The sequence below is a fragment of the Coccidioides posadasii genome, chromosome 1 (genome assembly GCF_018416015.2).
Source record: "Coccidioides posadasii str. Silveira chromosome 1, complete sequence".
Classification (NCBI taxonomy): domain Eukaryota; kingdom Fungi; phylum Ascomycota; class Eurotiomycetes; order Onygenales; family Onygenaceae; genus Coccidioides; species Coccidioides posadasii.
In genome coordinates, this window is record NC_089407.1 from 7,635,329 (window position 1) to 7,653,917 (window position 18,589).

Consider the following 18,589-nt stretch of genomic DNA (forward strand, 5'->3'; position numbering starts at 1 on the left):
GGCAGAAGACTAAAGCGACACGAAAGTGAAATATTCACTCGCGCTTTCTGTTGTTTTGATTCAGCCCTTGTTCACGTGAATCTAGCGTATTGCCCTTTTGGGTATCAGGAAGGTTCGCTTAGCTGCTGTGAGTGGAAAACGCCGTATCAAGACACTGCATACTTCACATTGGGCCCCAACAGCTGTCTCTTTTTCTTTTTTTTTTTTTTTTTACTTTTCTTTTCGCCTTGCAGATAAGATACTAAAGAGACTTCATGGGTTTTCATGGCTATTACAATTGTTTACAATGTGATGAAAAAAACAACCTGCAAGACCTATTTTTGGTTTCAACAAGCTGCTCGGGGAAATATTGGGGTGTGCAGCAATTCAAGGCTGACAACACACACAATGACAGGAAAATTGGAAGGCCATAGCAAAAGCAGTCCAGGGACAGGGCTCAATGACAAAGAAATATGCGGGCCAGTGTAGGTTTAACTCAGGCTTTTCATGGGCAAAAACTGAATATGAGTACAGAGTGGTGGTAGAAGGCTTGTACAAAGGTTTGGGTGCGGTCGGAGAGAGGGGTCAATGCAATTCAAGGCACCGAATAACAGCAAAAGCAGTGGGTGGGAATCAGGCAGTCATAATCATCGTGAGAAAGGTTGGAAGGGGAAAGGGATAAGGAGAAATAATGAAAGCAACACTATGATTCAATGGTCTATTCCGAGGCAATGCGATCCGACAGGAGAGAAGAATCGTCAATATTCGGTTCAGGCTCTGTGGGAGCCAAATCCTTCTTTCCTGGTGGTTGATCTATCGAGGTTTGCTCTTTAGCGGTCAGGGACCGAAGCACTCCGTCAACCGGCTCATGGGGAGGCTCTTCTTCTTCTTCGATAATAACAGCAGAATCTGCGTCAATTGTCATAGAATTTTCATTGTTGAGATGGGGACTGGTCTCTGGGAGAGACTCCTCGGGAGAACCAAGCCCGGTGGCTTTCTCTTGAGCCCTGTCCAGCTGCCGCAAACTCTTGGCCGTAGTCGTGCTGACAGATCTTAGAGAGTAAGCCTGTCTGCCGCTCATACTTTCAGAGCTGACAAGATCAAGCCCCAGCATTTCGGAAGCGCGAGAGTCTTCAGTATGGGTTGGTCTGCGTTGCTTGAGGCGTTGTTCAGGGGACATGTTTTCCCATTCTGAACCAAAAGTAACAACGGAGGCCTTTTTTCCGTGAACAGTGAAGCTTCCAGCACCACGCGCTAAGGTTTCTGTTTCAGCAGCAGCATTCCCGTCGTCCGCTGCAGAAACGGTTGTACCGGAATCTTTACCCTTTTTGCTTCGCTGATGATGGGGAATAAAATGGCCATCACGAAGCGTGCGATGTAGGCTCCTTCGAATCTTACTTCGACCTTCACCAAGCGCTGGTTCTACCCGACCATCGTTATTTGCGGTGTTGGGTTCATCTGTTGCGTCAGCGGATGCAGACATTTGCAAAAATAGCTCATTGGATAGAATACCGGCTTCCCGAAGGAGACGCTCTTCTTCGGTGTCAATTACACTCGATGTTGGGGTTTTCTGCGCCAACGACTGTTTTGCAGATCCGGTCGACTCCAATTTGTTGATAGAGCTTGTCGTTGAGGCCTGAGGTGGTAGGAGAGTTTCACCAAATGATTTTATTGAATCGAGAGCGGCATCATCTTTACTCCCATCAATTAACGGCCTTCCTAGCGATGCCGTTGTTTCTGGCGAAGAAAGAGAATTTGGCAATCCTGGTCTCTTAACGGTGGTTGATATGCTCTCTATCAATTGATCGGGTAGGTTGAATTCCTTCGACGGCGTTGGGGAACGAGAACGAGCTCGCTTGGAAGATCGGTTGCTTTTTGGAGACGTAGGGCCAAGGCTTGGTGCTGATTCTGACAATATTTGATGTTCCTGGCTTGAAAAGGAGCATATCTCGTTTCTGCCCGGGGAGCTGCTGGGAACTTTCTTTACAGACGGTAAATGCTTCTCCTCTTCCGCTAAGTCAAGCGCCAGCACATCTCTGTGACATCTTGCCCGCCAAATGTCTAACCGAACCCATTTGATATTAGCTGCAATTCGTCCAGCCGCCAAAACAACGTTGTCTCTGGCACGTGGGTGAATAGGCGTCAGAATTTGGAGGTGTCGAGCATTTTGCAAAAGATCGTCCAGTTGTTTCTGAGTTACAGCGAGTTTCTCGTCCGCTTCTTGCACCTTTCTAGAAACGAGTTCGCGACGCGCAGCAAAGATCTCTTCTGCAAGGCAGGGGTCCATTCTTCTGGTATTGGTGGCAGCTGAGTCTAAGATGGTGGGAGTCTCCGATGTGTCTGACGTTACTGAGTCTGCCCTAGTGGATTTGTGAGGCAAATGGCCTTCATAATTCGCTCCAATCATTCCCCTCATACGAACAGCCGTTGTTCTGAAAGCAGCCGCATAATTGATGGTCGCTATCCAATCATTCAAGTCGATATCGCTATTAGCTAAAAGGACCTCCTCAAATCCTCCGTGTTGAACAAATAAAAAAGCATGCTTATGCCGTTTATAGCTGGCGTCCAGCAGTGCCACAGCATTTGCAGTAGACACGATCGAATCTGGTTTAAAATCGCTGACGGGAGGTTTGAAAGTCACAGGGTGGCGGCGCCCACCAGTTTGCCTTGATTCATATTGAGAGATCAATGACTTGACCCACTGAACGTCCTTGAAAAAATAGAGCTGCGAACCAGTGAGAACAGCCCCCCATTCCTGCCACGGAGATCTGGTTTTCTTCTTTTTCTGATCTTTCCTCCACAAAAGTCCAACCTTGGCTACCCGAATATCTACAAGGCCAGGTTGTGATTCGGCGGGATTGGCGATGGAGGATTGTGTCAGGAAAGCATCCGGACGGGATCTTTCCGAAACTATCTGCAGGACACATGGCTTATAAAAGGCCCGGTGAAGGTCGTTCATATTTGGCGAGGGCCCAGCTCCTGAAACACTGTACACATCTTCCAAATCCATTACATCCTTGAGATTCGGTCTAAGACTGCCAAGTTTGCCTTCGAGGATCAAAGCATAGGGATCGACGGGGTCTCTGGACGATCTTGATAAATGGTCAGTGCTCGCGGTCTTGAATAATGGGCTTCGTGCCTTGGGCGCCAGCCGTCGTACACCCAGATTAACTTCATCCTCCACGTGGATAAAAGGGGTGTAGCAGATATTGTCATAGAAGCATTGAAGGATCTCTTCCGCTAAGCCTTCGCCTCTTGTGTTACGAACGTAATCCTGCTTCTGCATTTTCCTTTTGTTGTTTTTGTTGAAGACGTCGGTATGAAGGATCAGCAACGAGAACGCGATGAAATAAGCTTGATCTAAAATGACACGCATTAGTCGGGAGCTCAAATCCGGAAAAGGGACAAATATTGACTTACCAGGAGATGCAAAAATTCCAGGGTTGCATTCGTGATATCGCTCGGCAAAGCTTTGGAGTACGCGGTCGATCTGCTGGGTTTCCTTCGGCAGTTCAGCCTCCATAAGCAATTTTCGAATTGACATGTCCATCGCATCGCCAAAGAATGCAAAACCGCGGATATATTTCCTCAATGTTGCCTTATAGAAATCGTCTCCTGATTGTGAGAGAATCGTGGCAATAGCGGCCCGATGAACCGCACCTTCGAGTCGCGTAAGGTAGGTTGCGGGTGTGTCATCTGGTTCTCGGGGTGGACAGCTAGCTACTTCTCTTGCGAGTGAGAAAGAATTTGGCTTTGATGACATTGATTGAGGGGTTTCTGGAACTTCACCAGCCGCATATCCCTCTATATTGTGTCGAGATCTTGAAGGGTTAAACAAGTCACTAAAGCTCTTTCGCGGGCCGGTAAACGTTGATGTGCCACTAGATGGGACAAGTTCGGAAGACAACTGACGAGTATCATCCTGGATATCGGCAAGAGAGCCTATTGTGGATGATCTGCCCCTAAAATTGGGTCTCTTTGAGACTGAAGATCTCCTTGAATGGGCGGATGTCGTGGAGTTATTGCAAAAGGTATTCGGCTCCACAGGTCCACGTCCGACAGATGAGCGGGAAGGGGAAGGAAGGGGCGAAAGATGTTCCCGATCTTGATCCGCGGAAGATATTGCGCGCGGCTGCTGATCGTGCATGAAGGTTTGCCCAGGGAGATTTTTCATAAGAGAAGGAAATAATAGGCTGTGTCGATTCTTCCTAAGAAGGCGGAGGAACGAGGATGTGCTCGAAGAGGCGTCGGTTCTAGACGCGGAATTGTAAACGCCATGGTCTCCCGAACTAGCCTCAGACCTTGACGATTCTGAGAACCTTGCTGCAGGAAACAAGCTTTGATGCGACCCATCTTGCCAGCGAGGAGGGCCACTACGTAAAGAAGTCGTTGAAAGCCTTCCTTGAGGTTCTTCAAAGCTAATATGGGAGGCCCTGACACTTGCCGGAGCAGTGGCAGATACCGGGATTTGAGGGTTGGAATTTTTGGGCAGGATGGCGGAATTGACATCTACTGACTTGGTCTTTTCATGAGGCGCCTTTGGATGGGACATTTTGAAGATGCTTTTGCGTTTGGCGGCTTGACCTAGGTCATCCGTTGTCGGGGACGTGGTGATTATTTTCGGCGCTGGTCACAAGCCATTAGCCATGAAACTCACCGATACATTTCGGGGACCAAATCAACTCACGCTGGGCACTTTCAGGAATCGGTGGAATGGGCGGGGCCTCTGCTTCTTGGTAGGATGCCGACAGCTGGGGGTCAGAAGCATGCCGGAATCTTAGCAGGCTGAATCTGTTTCGTTTGGTATTCTGGGCTCGAAGGAGACGATCCGCCAGTCGTGTGGAATCTCGCCCTCCATTATCGAATGATGTGGAAGGCACTTTCTGGGCAAACGTTAACGATTCAGATCCCCGTGAACCGATCTTGTCTCGAGAATGAGCCATGCGGGAAGCATGATCCAGTCGGCCTGGATCTGTTCTCTGTGGCTTTTGAGAACCATCTTTCTGCCCAACGCCACTCATCTTCAATCCTTTCCACGGCATTATGTAGCAAACTTCTCGCAGGTGACGATGCTCATTGTCGTTTGCTCAGATTCGATGGTTCATAATCTGGCCACTTATCGCTGCAGCAAACTCGTTATGTGCCAATTCGACGTTTTGGAAGGTATTCGAATCCGCAGGGAGGGTAACAAAACGCGTACGATCAGTAGTGACAGTGTCCCAAGATCAAAATGAAGGACCAGTCGGCGGCGGAATAGCTGTATTGCATTCTGGAAATGTGAAGAAGCGCAGTCAGCAAACACTCCACTTTAAAGGAGCAGAGAGGTATCCACCATCTCCAGAGAGACTAACAATAGCAGCCAATGCTCAGAACAACAGTTGAATGCACAGATGTTGACAGACAAAGGATTTGGGAAGCCGAAGGAGTGGAAAAGGTGGAGGTGATGTGAACTCACCGTGGGATTCCAACAAACAATCCCACCGTGAAACTTGACGACTAAGCAGCTCTCTTCCAGGCGGGACAGCAGAGATTCGCAGATTGGTCCCTTTTGTCAAGAAGTTCACAACAAGCGACTGTGATTGTTGCCGGGCGGCCTTCCAGTCTCACACTGTCAAGTCCGCAATGGGTCTGATTGGCCTCCTTTCTCTCGAGATGGGCTGGACTTGGGAGACCCGCTGGAAGTCGCCAGTCGAAAGTCAAAAGGTCGGGCTGCAGGGCTGAGAATTGTGCTTGCTGGCATCAACGTTCTATAATCCGAAACCCAGTCGATTTACAGACACAGGTGCATAAACCTGGGATGCAGCCCGAATGTCAAAAGACCAAACACACCGTCCTCATGTCAAGCAGCGGCGGAACGGCGCAACGGGTGGCTATGGAATCGGTGCGGGTTCCAGGGGACATCCCAACTCTGAATTCCGAGCCCAAAAAAACAAACATATGTTTAACTGTATCTAGCAGTTCTTCATCCAAGATCCATCCAAAAAGCTATTTCTTTTTCCTTTTTCCTTTTTTTTTTTCCAAGTTACAATCAAATACGAATGGGAGACGCAAACTCTGAACAGTGGTTAGGGAATGGTGCAGTGTCGATCAGTCCAAGCAAGCGCCTCAGGAAGATAGTTATGAGTTAATTTGCCTACTGGGTTGTTTTGCATGGTGGAGTGCACGGGTTGGATCCCAGGCTCGAGGCATGATGATTTGATGGCCAACAGACTCACAAGGAATAATAAAGGCTTCATGAATGTGCAGGAGTCTCACGTCCCAACTCTGGAGTATTCTGTAACTACACCCTGCCAATCAAGATGGGATACTCATTTAACCCTCGCCTAACTTAACGGTCAAGCAGGCCAAGTCGGCGCGGAATCACCGCCACCTCTTTGCTCTTGAGTTGGTTACTCCATATCAAACAACTTGCTTTCGTCGCATGTTCCCCAAGGCACCCACTTTTGGTCTGGCCACTGCACTGCAATTCACTGCATGTCATAATTAACTTTGTTTTGCTTTTATGATGAGGAATATCTAGAGAAGCTTGAAGAATGCATATACTGCAAGTGATCACAGGTGCTACACTAGTATCTGTCCCCTTTGTCTCTGCCATCCCGTCCTCCACCAGCGAATTCCTCCCTTCCACGGCTGAGCAGAACTCCGCAGTTCTTCATTCTCAAGGCCGGTCTCCGCCCAGGTTATGGACCAGGCTGCGTGATTCAATTATAGAAACTATTTGGCGAGTACCAAGCCGGCAGCACAATCCCTCCAGGATCCCATCATCGCTTTCGATCCCACGGGCGCCATCTTCAATCCGCGCGCGCTATGGCGACGATGTCGTACTCCGATTCACTATCCGATCCCAAAACGATGTCCAGGCTCTCATAGAGGCGTCGAATATCCTATTCCTCGACATATGGGCATCGACAAACGAGTGGGTGGATATTAGACTGGCAAAGGATGTGGTGAGTTACCTCCCGATTCTCCACGGAAAGCCTATCGTTTTCCTAACCAACAATATGACTTTTTCAGGTTTCATCCCTCTTAGGATTACTTCCCAGCTCCCTAAGAACAGCTCATGTCCCTATCATCCATGATCTGGCCCAAGCGGTCTACGAGTCTTATCCTCAGCCTGTCTCTTCCGTCCCAAACCCACACCACGCTTTTTCGCCTTCAGTCCAACAATCTTCTGAGACTCAGAATATATTCTTTCAAGACTACCAGCCGCTTTCCGTTATCATACCTTGGATGCGTCTGCTGGCGTCTATGTTCTCCACCCATGTTCGACTGGTAAATCTGGGCACCTCGTATGAAGGCCGCGAAATTGTTGGCTTTCGTATCGGTGTCCGCCCTGCAAATGCAGATCTTCCTACTGAACGCCGCAAGGCTATCGTGATCACTGGTGGCTCACATGCCAGAGAGTGGATTGGCGTTTCTACTGTAAACTATGTCGCCTATTCTCTCATCACAGGCTACGGCAAGTCTCGAGCTATCACCAAACTAGTCGAAGAGTTCGACTGGGTGCTAATACCGACAATGAATCCCGACGGCTATGTCTATACCTGGGAAACGGATCGGCTCTGGCGGAAAAATCGACAAGAAAACAATCTGCAGTTTTGCCCGGGGGTCGATCTCGACCGTACCTGGGGCTATGAATGGGACGGTAGCGACAGCAGAAGCAACCCCTGTTCCGAGGATTTTGCAGGAGATGGTCCATTTGGTGGCAGAGAGTCAAAGGTGATCGCACAGTGGGCGCTGAACGAAACCAATCACCACAATGTTACGTTTGTGGGCTTCCTTGATCTACACTCATACTCTCAGCAAATACTCTATCCCTATTCTTACTCATGCACCAACATTCCCCCAACGCTGGAGAACCTCGAAGAATTGGCCATTGGTATTGCAAAGGCCATTCGACTTACCGACCATGAACATTACGACGTGAGTTCTGCCTGCGAAGGCTCCGTTAGTTCTCACAAAAAACGCAGGGGTGCCGCCCTGAGAAGCATGCAAAGTGCTGGAGGAAGCGCCCTAGACTGGTTTTACCATGATCTTCATGTCCGATATGCCTATCAGCTTAAGCTTCGGGACAAGGGAGGCTATGGCTTCTTGTTGCCCAAAAAAAACATTGTTCCCACCGGAAAAGAAGTTTATAATGCTGTTCTAGTTTTTGGGCAGTTCCTACTCGGGAGAGGTGCCCAAGATATAGACTGGGAAGGGGATTTTCAGTTCCCTGCCCATTCTCGCCCTAACGTTCCCGAAAAGGAATATCGAGGCCCGGACGAAGAGTACGAGATTTCCAATCAGTTAGAAGACGATGATAATGAAAACGATACTTTGTTGGGGTTTCGTACACAGAAAGTTTGATTTACCCCCTTTTTATTGATCCCGAAACTTCCCATCTACCCATCTGCGCAGCGAAATACCCAGAAATACTGACGTTTAAGAACCTTTAATTTGTTCTGTACATGATGCCCCTCTGCTTCTTTACGACCTGTTGTATATTTTATGCCCTATTTTCCATTTATCCACGTTGGTTCCTTATAATTATGGACGGAATTCAGCGTATTCACTCTTTAGCGAACCAATTTACGACAAGCCCTGGATACCAGGCGAGATGATGACCTTAGGTTTGAGCGAAAGAAAATGCTAGTAATGCCTTGTAATGCGAGATAGATCCTTTATACCCTAGTGCCCACGGCCTCCAGTCTACTTCGTGAGTGATACCGAACCTGATTACACAACATGCTGCCATGAGGCTCTTTCTTCTTTGAGTCTGATATCAAGATAAGCTTAATTAGACTAATCCTACGACGTCATCCAAGGCCCTTAATCCCTCCGCCAAGCATAATTCCAACACAAAATACTCGCCGCAGTCCCTTAGCTTTCATGGCGCCCTGGACGGATTATTTTGAGATTGCACACGAGCCGACGATTTTTTATTCGCCGGGGGAGACGTCTCGACGCCGAATATCGCGGAGCACCCCCGCCTCGTGAAGCAACAGTTTTTATGGAACGTGGTCCTCTCTCCGCTCATACTCGTTCGCCGGAGCCCCTCAGTGGCCAACCAGCCCAATCGACCCAATTCGTTGTTCCAGGATGCAGGAATGAAGCAATCGCTTATTTATATTTGCCTGCTCTTACTCAGTGCCCGTGCCCCGCCAATCTTGGCACCAGTAACCCGATCAGACTCAGAGAAATTCCGTCACAATATACCCCGCTCGTTCATCTGGTTCCAGCGGAATTGAGCATGGGCCGTATCCAGCTCGAGCAATATGATTTGTGAGACATATCTTTTCCCGCTCCTCTTTGCTCCACGGCCACCGAATCCAGAGCAAAAGCAAATATCTTTTATGACTTGGTTGCCAAAAGCCCGTTATCCGTGTGTTACCAGGACTCAAAGATCGATAGGCCGCGTGGGAGAGAGATGAGGGGTTCCAATGGCAACGAAAGGAGAAAATAAATATCAATATTTTCAAATTAACTAGCCCATTCCACTCAAATAATAGTTTGTGAAAAGTTGGAAGCCCTCTTGCGGGATGGATTGGTGCAGGGACCTAGCGCCGCGTCCTTCCGCCGAGCCCCACCATTCTCTATTGGTCGACTTGGTCGTTCTGCTTACCGAAAGCTTCGGAATGTTCTGCGCAGACTGGCAGCGAAATCGAGCATCCCTGGCTAGTTCGAGGCGATTGAGGAATCTAAAGGAAGATCCTTGTGATCACGCGAGAGGTGCTACTTACTACTAATCGAGGACTTGAGCCTGTCGCAAAATAGATGTCACTATTAGTTGAAAATCTGTAGACATGATACAACGACCACCCTTGATAGGCCGATCGTTATAGTACGGTATCTGCGGAGCACAACAAAAGTAATTTATCCCTTCCTGAGCAGTTCGGAGTAGAAAATTTGGTCACGAAACCAGCGTTATTCAGAAGTTAAACTTATATAAATTGCGAGGGTACAACTAAACCTAGATATCTATCCAGCCGAGTTGGATGAAGGCCGATTGGTTGATTTGGGCGTCATTGACCGGAGTCTGGGATCATGGTTCCCGAGAAACATCGAATGAACTCAAAAGCTGCATATGCGTGGGTAGTGGGGTTCCATCGCGGCAGGTATATAGAGTTGGGTTCCGCCCAGTTGTGTGAATGCCCTTAAGAGAGTTGGAATAGTTTCTCGCAAGCTGTAAGGGGATAGCACTGGAAGGAGCTAACAACCCAGGTCGGTCATATAGTTTAAATCAGACAGTTACATGCGGTTCAATCACTATGGCAGATCTCTCTGGACCTCTCAATCCACACAACGAGATGCATTCGCCTCAAGCTTTCAGCAGCTTCCTCAAAAAGATGGGTAAATCACACAGTCGGGTCCCGGTGCTGAGGAGAATCCCACTGCCAGCCATTGGGATCATTCTTTTGATTGCGATTGCGAATATCCTGGTTTGGATCGCAGCAGGTGTTGTTTTAGTACGTTCTCACTTCCTTTCCTCCACTTTTGAATGGCATTGGTAACTAGGGATTCTGGCGTCAATCCGTTATATGCGTGTATGTATTTACATACATACAAACAAATGCATGAGGAGGTATGTTGATCTGGTAGGTGGGGGTTTGACTCCTTCCACCAGCTAGATATAACCTCTGCTTCATCTTAGATTATAGTACGTGCACATATAAGACGCCGCGATTCCATAGTCTGCCTGCCTTTCGGGTTAAGTGATGATTTGACTTGTCATAGTCTAAATCTTCCAACATTAGCTGAAAGATCATTTTGCTAACAGACCAAATTAGCATTTCAATCCGTAAGTATTTCACAGAGGATTAGCATATCACAAAATGAAGGCTTCAACACACACCCTATTTCAGCACCTAGCTTGGCTGATAAGAGGATCCCGTGAATCGACCACTAGATCTTTGGTATCAACAGCAGTATTGTCGTATACCCTGGGTCTAAGGCATGCTCTTGACGCGGATCATATATCAGTACGTGCATAGGCGTCCGGTAACCATCCCCTGGAACTATTTCGGGGGACAACTGCGCTGAAACTATCATACCAATCCAGGCCATTGATCTCATGACCCGCCGGCTCTTAGCTACAGGCCAACGGGCAGTAACTGTGGGAACCTTTTTCTCTCTCGGCCATTCAACGTGAGCAAAACTGGCCCCTTTCCCGATCAAGCTGATCGCAAGTCCATCGATTGTCCCATCAGTGGCTAAGATATGGTATAGGATCGTTATAATAACTTCTATTGTCGTAGCTGCCACCGCAGCAGCCGTGTCCTCTAAATTTGATGCGTATGGCAAGGTTGGAGGGATCATTGGAAGCTCAGTCAGCTCCGCATTCCTCATACTTCTAGGAATCATGAATGCCTATATTCTGTATAAATTAATCCAGCAGATAAAAAAGGCCCTAAAAACCAAGCAAGGAGCGGAAGAGATTTGGAAAATTGAGGGAGGCGGGGTCTTGTTCAGAGTTTTGAAGGCGATGTTCAAGTTAATTAACCGGTATATCGAATCATTCCTCTTTGCCGAGACGAATTGCTAACAAAATGGATATCAGCCCATGGAAGATGTATCCTTTGGGAGTTCTTTTCGGTCTTGGTTTCGACACCTCTTCGGAAATTGCGTTGCTTGGTATCTCTTCAGTCCAGGCAGCTAAAGGAACGAGCATCTGGGTCATTTTGATATTTCCTATCTTGTTCACAGGTGAGCCCGCCCCTGCACCCAGAAAGAGTTTGCTAGCTGGGGATCACACTTAACTCAGCTTTTTAGCTGGGATGTGTCTCATTGACACCATCGATGGTGCCCTGATGCTGTCTTTATACATTCAACCAGCAACGCACTTCCTTCCCTCCTCTTCTCCGTCCTCCCCATCCTCAGCTCCCGTTCCAGGGACCACTGCGGGGCCACAAGCGATTTCCCGTAGTCCCCGGGATCCGATCGCGTTCCTTTACTACTCCATCGTATTGACGTGTTTGACTGTCATTGTCGCCGTAGTAATCGGCGTCCTCCAGCTTTTAACCCTCATTCTCAATGCTGCAGAACCAGAGGGGAGATTCTGGGACGGCGTGGAAACTGCCGGGGAGTATTATGATGTTATAGGTGGTGCAATTTGTGGATGCTTTATCATTATTGGTGGTATCAGTGTGTTGGTGTATCCAAATTGGCGGCAGTGGGCGGCTAGGAAATACGCGACCCACGATGGCCCTGATGAGATTATCGACGATGTTGAACGCGGAGGTGGGTCTACCCCGCCATCCCAAACCCGTTCTGATATCACCAAGGATGGCACAGTCATTAATACAAAGAGTCGCGAGCCAAATACCAAGTGAGGATCCGTGGCCGTGCTATGGATATACTTCCGAGATATCGCGTGGACTCAGGTGAAATGACTCGTTGAACACTTCATTTTGCCTGCTTGATAACGGACAATTCTCAAGACTCGAACAAGAAATACCTGGATCAATTCGTTGCTTAAATGATGAGTAGCATCATCTGAATACTGGAGCACTTTATTGGATTTTCCAGTCAGATCTAGCCAGGGATGATTAACAGACGAGGGATAGTTCTATAGAAGAGGATAAATACAAGTTGGGGAATGAACCTCCTGAACATATCATCGACAAGAACACGAAGGTGAACTCAATTGGCATTGACTAGTTGAATGACCTGATAAGAATACACATCATGAAACTTTTTATATCCTGTCAAATGATTAACTTTGTATTCTCTAAACATGTGTTATCGTCCCCTTGGCCAGTTTTCCAATTTACTTGGATGTGGACATTATGCCTAGTCGGTGGAAAGCACACTTTCTTCTCTGTGTTCTTTGAGTCACAAAGTCCTTGGCCCAAGGCAATACGTGCCCCATGCTTTCAAAAAAAGCAGGATGAGTCTCTATTAATGTTTCATCTGCCGTATCCACAGCAGCAATTGCACTATCAATTGCTTCAAAAACGCCCTTGACTTGTTCATATAAGGATGATGCCGTCCTGTGGGCAAACGCTTCCAGTGATCTTTGAACTTCCTGATCGATAGAGTCGAATATACCTGTATTCTTAACCTGATTATGGATACAGCATTGCGAGCGAACGTGTACACCAGATCCTAAAACAGGAAAATAGAGTCAAGATTTTGCTCAGACGTGGAGGATTGATAGAAAAATACCTCTATCTCGCGCACAGATCCGGTAAGTAGGAGCCATGTTTTTAGTAATAAGCGATATGGCATGGCCACCAGTAGCATCCCGTTTCAGGGATCTAAGTGTTGTCAAGGGATTTTGTTAGAAGTCCGAGTGCTCATGAAATTAAACCACGAGTTATGATACCTTAGCGAGTTCATATACGCGAGTTGAGCCTCTTGTATGATCCGCTCGATGTCATATTTCCAATATATAAAGCTGGATAATAGGGACCGCGGTGCCTGAGCAGCTATAGAATTACGACAATAGTCAGTCCTGACATGATCTATTGTTGAGTTTATCGAAGCCAACGAACCTCGAGCATTTTCCTTAAGGCCGTCAAGGGCAGAGCTTAGCACGTCGAACCACTTGTCAAAACTATTATCTGCCTTTCATCCAAAGTTTCCCATGCAACCGCGGTATTACTTGTCATACCGGAAATGAGTTCTATCCCTTGCCCGCCTGGCGTGGAATTCTTGCTAACTTCACGCTTAGTGGCATCACGGTATTCAGATCTCCCAGCAACATTCCTTGTAGTTCAAACTGATGGAAAGCGCAGGTTCCTACATTTCGTGGTGTAAGCATTCCTCGCAAGCAGCGTTGGCTGCAGCCTGTATTGCTTCTCTATTGCGTCCTTCACAAGTCAGTGGCATATTATGTATCTTCTTGAGATTCGCAAGGTGGACTCACTGTAAGAGGTCCTTAGGGAGGCTTGACCCAAATGATGCTGCTCATCCGTCCAGTTCTGCTTTAGTGAGTCGAGTTTCTATGCTCAATTAGTCAAATCAACTTGGCCCATGGGGCTCCAAATAACAAACCCCAAATAAATCCCTTATTGAAACTTGATTCAACAAAGGTTGGCTTCTCGCATGGGTACCAGAATCATACCACACTTCTAGAGAGTTAACAAGAGATGGCAGTGAAATGTTCAGAAAATTGCGACCGGTCGCGTATAACGATGCTGCCGGAATAGAATGGCAGAATCGTCTCAATGTCGGTATACCGCTCAGTTTAACTTGCTTTTCATTGAAAGGCCTTTGATAATGACCCATGTCAACGCAAAAGACCTCAAACTCCACGTCAGGGACCCGTTCCCTGAGTCTAACTGCAACCGAAGAATTTCTCGCATTAACAAACAGTGCTAAGTGACTACAGAATCATTAGAATTGCAGTAACAAAGTCGTGGGTACTTTGGAAGAATAGTACGCAATTTCGGCTTCCCTGTGCCTTCTCCAATCCAGCACGTTGCCTGCATATGCGAGCCTCAACTCATTTTCTAGTCTCCGACGTTCAGTTGTGTCAATTTCGTTTTCATATCTACCCATAATTCGCGAATTTAATTCCTAGAATTAGTATTAGAGTCCCCACTGAAGCCATTTAGTGATACTGGGCTTACGGCAGCGCGCGAGCAGACAACAGTAAGTCCGGGTGTCCTAGTGCGGCCGACACTAGGCGGCGTTTTGACGTGCTCCTCGATAACATTCGATATTGTCGCATCATCTATGGCGCGGCTAATTCCAGATACAACGAAAATATGATCACAGTTTGAAAGATATTGTCTCGTCGTTGAGACTCGGGCGGCATTAGCGTCACGAAAGCCTATAAATGATTAACGGCTCTAATAATTAATAGGGACAATGAGGATAGCGAATGGCTGCGGGGGAAGAGCGGAGGGAATAGTATACCCGGCAAATCTGTTAGAACAAGGCCAAGTCGAAGCACGGCGGCCTCGAGATATACTCTGTTAACTTGTTAGTCTTCGAAAGGAAGTAGGAACAGTCACTAACCGAACAATTTTCACGAATGGCCAGAGAGAGGATTCCATAAACTGCTCCAACTGCCTGGAGCACGCTTGAGAAGTGGCTGCCGTTTGCGTTAGGAGACCACCCTCTCCATTACCAGGCCAAACGATGGACCGAGCCCAGTCGCGGACTATCTCCAAGGCTCGCTCGTAACTACCCGAGCTGAAATCACGTAACCGAGCTAGGTCCCAGTTTGGCCGATCAGAAAAAGCCGCAGAGAACCTGTCTTCAGCAGCTTCAGATTTCCGTATTGACTCTGCAACGTCATCGGCGGAGAGATCTGTACGACTCCTGAAATCAGGGGCGTGGGCAAATCGGTAGTCATCGAGAAGTTGGACAATTTCCCGGTCTAATTCCTCACCACTAAGATACTCGGTCTCCATGACGTAGGGACGTGTGGTGCTCAAGTAGGTGTCGGTATTCCGTGGGAAAGCGCGTCACCGCTTCGCCATCGCTATCCTTTTATGACGGTTAGTTGCATGTCGTTTCCGGTCAGCACAGATAGCATCTTACCGTTGTAGCTAGCTCATCCCGGTGGAGCAATGCATTGATCAAGCTGCTTTGGCCTAGATTTAGCGGTGTTAGCGGGGATAAACAGCCTAGTTCACGATGTTGGCTGCAGTCACCTTCACCAGGGTCTCCTACCACAGCTACGGTTCGTGTTATAGGAGGATTATAGACCGATAGCTCTTCTGCCGTTCGAAGAACATTATTAAGACCTTCATTCACAATGCCTGACTCGCGAAGAAGCTCTGCAATAGTTTGAGCAACATCAGTTCCATTTCTCAACTTGGTTTGAAATTCCGCGTTGAAGTACGACTGATTCTCTTGAAGAGTCTCCTGTTCGATAGGGTATCGATAGTCGGTTTGTGGCCGGTGAAAATCGTCCCCGTGTGGGCTTCCGCGAGGCAAAGTAGGGTGTGTCGTCCGGTTCGAGGATGAATTACGTCCTCCATTGATATTCATTTGCGCAATGCCATCGACTACGGATATGTGGCCAATAGAACTTCGGATAGAGGGCGCGGAATCAGATGCCGCATTGCGAGATGCAGGATTGAATAATTCAGAAATTGTGATGCCGCCAGAGACGGACGTCGGGCTGCTGGTTCGTGCCGAAGCCGATGAAGATGATTGTCTCATTGAATTGGGATGAATTTCATTTAACGCTCTAAATGGGGCCGCTGCTGACCTGGATAGTTCCGATGGTGTCCTGCTAGACACACTCACCGGAAGAGTGACATTACGAGGGGCCGCTGTTGATGTGGATAGTTCAGACGGTGTCCTGCTAGACACACTCGGTGGAAGGGGAACATTACGAGGGGACAAGGCAAATGTGAAGTCAGTATGTTCGAACCGGGATGGCTCCCACGATGTGGCATTTTGAGAACTTGTCCCTGAGGTTTGCGACCTAGGGTCTAACCTAAACATGCTCTGTGCCAGTGTAGTGATCTGACTCGCATCGTTTTGGCGAGCGGGACTAAGGCTAACGTTTGATGATTCATTAGAGCGCCTCGAGGAAGGCCGTGTGGCTTCCCGATCCGAAGAGTTCTGGTGAAAGAGGCCCGATAGGGTGGACTTTGGGCGATGTTCTGATGACCGCGAGGGTGTTGGAGGGTCAAAGATGAAAACACCTCTGTTGGAGCTTGTCCAAGGTGATCCGAATGGTGGGGTGTCCATTCCAACAGTTTCGCTGATATGGGCGGGATGGTAAAGGAATAGCAAAGGGAATCGACCAAAGATTCAATATTTATACATCCAATACGGAGTAAACATGACTGGCAAAAAACTATGAATCTGGGTATTGTTGGATCAAGCGAGCCACAAGAAAGTTAAATGCGGAACCTGACCAAGGTTTATATAAAACCCTCCTGGGAATTGAGGGATACAAGCGCCAAAATAAGCCAGTTGAGCGTTTCTATTCTTCCCTGCAAGCCACCGCATGCCCTAAAAAGGCCTTTGCTAGCTTCATATTTTTGGTGGCTGGATTCGCGGTGGTAAGTTCATAGGGCACAGTATCATCGTCCCAATATGAATATTACCCAATCTCGAATATTCCCTTTCAGTTCGGTGTTTCAACACTGTTAAGATAAGGACGTATGGGTTCGGATCATTGACCAGTTTGTGAACTGACTTCGTGTCGAATTTTGCTAAGCGCTGGACAGTGAACCAGACATGCGTTGGATGCGCGGGGTTCCTGCCCCGGCAGAACAGGATGGGTTTATCCATACAGTAATGCCTCTATATAACGAATCAATTTTTGGAAGCCTGTTATATTCGTTATATAGAGCTACCATACAAAATACGCTCTGATATCCTGCTGCTGCTGATTTTCAAGCCTCCGAGCCCCTAATCTTCTCTCATAACGATTTAACTGTTGAATTATCTCTGTATCTCCCTTATCCTGCCGCTCTTCATACAAGCGAAGCCTTTTCACCATGTCAAGGCCTTCGGTGGTGCTGATTTGCGGATCAGCTTCCATATTTATAGTCTCTTCCTCGTCCTCAGGCTCCTCTGGCTCCAGCTGCTCAATTATCTGGCGCTCTAGGTCTTCAGAAGAGTCCTCCACTACTTCCTCCGCGGGATTGAGGAAGTTTTCAATTTTCATTGGGTTTTGAATACCAGAGACCGTGCAGAGCCGTTGGAAATCATTGGAGATCTGTATAATTGAAAGATCTTTGGGCAGAACAGCTGTCTTCTTGAACAAGGCTCTCTGGAAGCAGTGTTGAATAGTGGCAGGCGCCATATCGATATCCCAAGCCTGTATTCCCCAGCGTAGGGCCTTCAACACGTTCATTGTAGTAAGAGGATCACGGTTCGACTTGTATTCTTCAAGCATATAGGTAATCCACTGCCGTTTCCAGTGACACTTCCAAGAATATATAATCCCTTGATCTAGTGGCTGATATTTGCTCGTTGCATTTCGTGGAAGCCAAATAATCAGTGTATTCTGTAGGGGATAAAGGCTCTTATTGATATTTTCAACTGCTAGTCCATGAGCAGAGAAATTATCGATTAAAAGCACTACTTGACGGCCAGTCATTTTGGAATCAAAACATCTTAGCCATTCCTCCATGAGAATGCCCGTCATCCAGGCCCTCTTGTTGTGCCTCCATTTGAGATTGAGATTCTCAATAATGATGCCTGCGGCACGGAAAGCATGCGGTTGTTGAGCCTTTCCAATAAACCATATAGGTAATCTCTCAGATCCATCAGAATTGCAGCATAAATGGGCAGTAATCCGTGCCTTTTCCTTCTTTCGGCCAGGAAGAGAGCGAGTAGAGAGTCCTCGATCAGGAACCATCTTCCAAAGGAGCCCAGTCTCATCACAGTTGAATATATCCCTGGCATTGTAATGCTGAAGAACCATTCCTATATTCTTCATCTCTTACTCTGCATCAATAGCACCTCCTGCCTCTCCATGGTATATACGATTCTTAATCGATCGTCGGTTTTGAAATCCATCAAGCCAGCCATTGCTGAATGCAGGCATCTCGCGGTCCTTATATACTGACAGATTCTTCCAAAAGAGAGTGTAATCGATGTCTCTGCCTGTTGAATCCACATATATAATGCTGTTTCAAGCTCTGGCCAGTGTTCACGACGGTAGCGCTTCTGGTTTGATGTACGGTTGACAGGCCGATCAAGGTGT

The 18,589-nt window shown here is 47.6% G+C and overlaps 5 protein-coding genes across 5 annotated transcripts; 2 read left to right on the plus strand and 3 right to left on the minus strand.

The window, feature by feature from the left end:
* Positions 1-503: 503 nt before the first annotated feature.
* D8B26_002307 (uncharacterized protein) lies at positions 504-5,106 on the minus strand. The gene is made up of 3 exons (XM_003066220.2): positions 4,667-5,106; positions 3,400-4,605; positions 504-3,339 (listed from the first exon to the last, which is right to left on the minus strand). The coding sequence occupies exons 1-3, from the start codon at positions 5,019-5,021 to the stop codon at positions 698-700; spliced, it is 4,203 nt and encodes a 1,400-aa protein (XP_003066266.2). The 5' UTR covers positions 5,022-5,106; the 3' UTR covers positions 504-697.
* Positions 5,107-6,497: 1,391 nt separating this feature from the next.
* ECM14 (Putative metallocarboxypeptidase ecm14) lies at positions 6,498-8,518 on the plus strand. The gene is made up of 2 exons (XM_003066221.2): positions 6,498-6,926; positions 6,994-8,518. The coding sequence occupies exons 1-2, from the start codon at positions 6,513-6,515 to the stop codon at positions 8,326-8,328; spliced, it is 1,749 nt and encodes a 582-aa protein (XP_003066267.2). The 5' UTR covers positions 6,498-6,512; the 3' UTR covers positions 8,329-8,518.
* Positions 8,519-11,032: 2,514 nt separating this feature from the next.
* On the plus strand, positions 11,033-12,629 carry D8B26_002309 (uncharacterized protein; the record flags this gene model as incomplete). Its single annotated transcript, XM_003066222.2, has 4 exons — positions 11,033-11,106; positions 11,188-11,463; positions 11,519-11,664; positions 11,731-12,629. 4 exons carry the CDS (start codon positions 11,033-11,035, stop codon positions 12,288-12,290), a joined length of 1,056 nt encoding a protein of 351 aa, XP_003066268.2. The 3' UTR covers positions 12,291-12,629.
* Positions 12,630-12,727: 98 nt separating this feature from the next.
* Positions 12,728-15,323, minus strand: D8B26_002310 (uncharacterized protein; the record flags this gene model as incomplete). The annotated part of the gene is made up of 12 exons (XM_066123787.1): positions 12,728-13,065; positions 13,126-13,217; positions 13,286-13,388; positions 13,455-13,523; positions 13,574-13,617; positions 13,706-13,772; positions 13,829-13,904; positions 13,957-14,287; positions 14,345-14,481; positions 14,535-14,737; positions 14,824-14,879; positions 14,926-15,323. 12 exons carry the CDS (start codon positions 15,321-15,323, stop codon positions 12,728-12,730), a joined length of 1,914 nt encoding a protein of 637 aa, XP_065979862.1.
* A 20-nt stretch (positions 15,324-15,343) lies between these two features.
* D8B26_002311 (uncharacterized protein) lies at positions 15,344-16,617 on the minus strand (the record flags this gene model as incomplete). The annotated part of the gene is made up of 3 exons (XM_066123788.1): positions 15,344-15,394; positions 15,454-15,506; positions 15,567-16,617. 3 exons carry the CDS (start codon positions 16,615-16,617, stop codon positions 15,344-15,346), a joined length of 1,155 nt encoding a protein of 384 aa, XP_065979863.1.
* Positions 16,618-18,589: the final 1,972 nt, after the last annotated feature.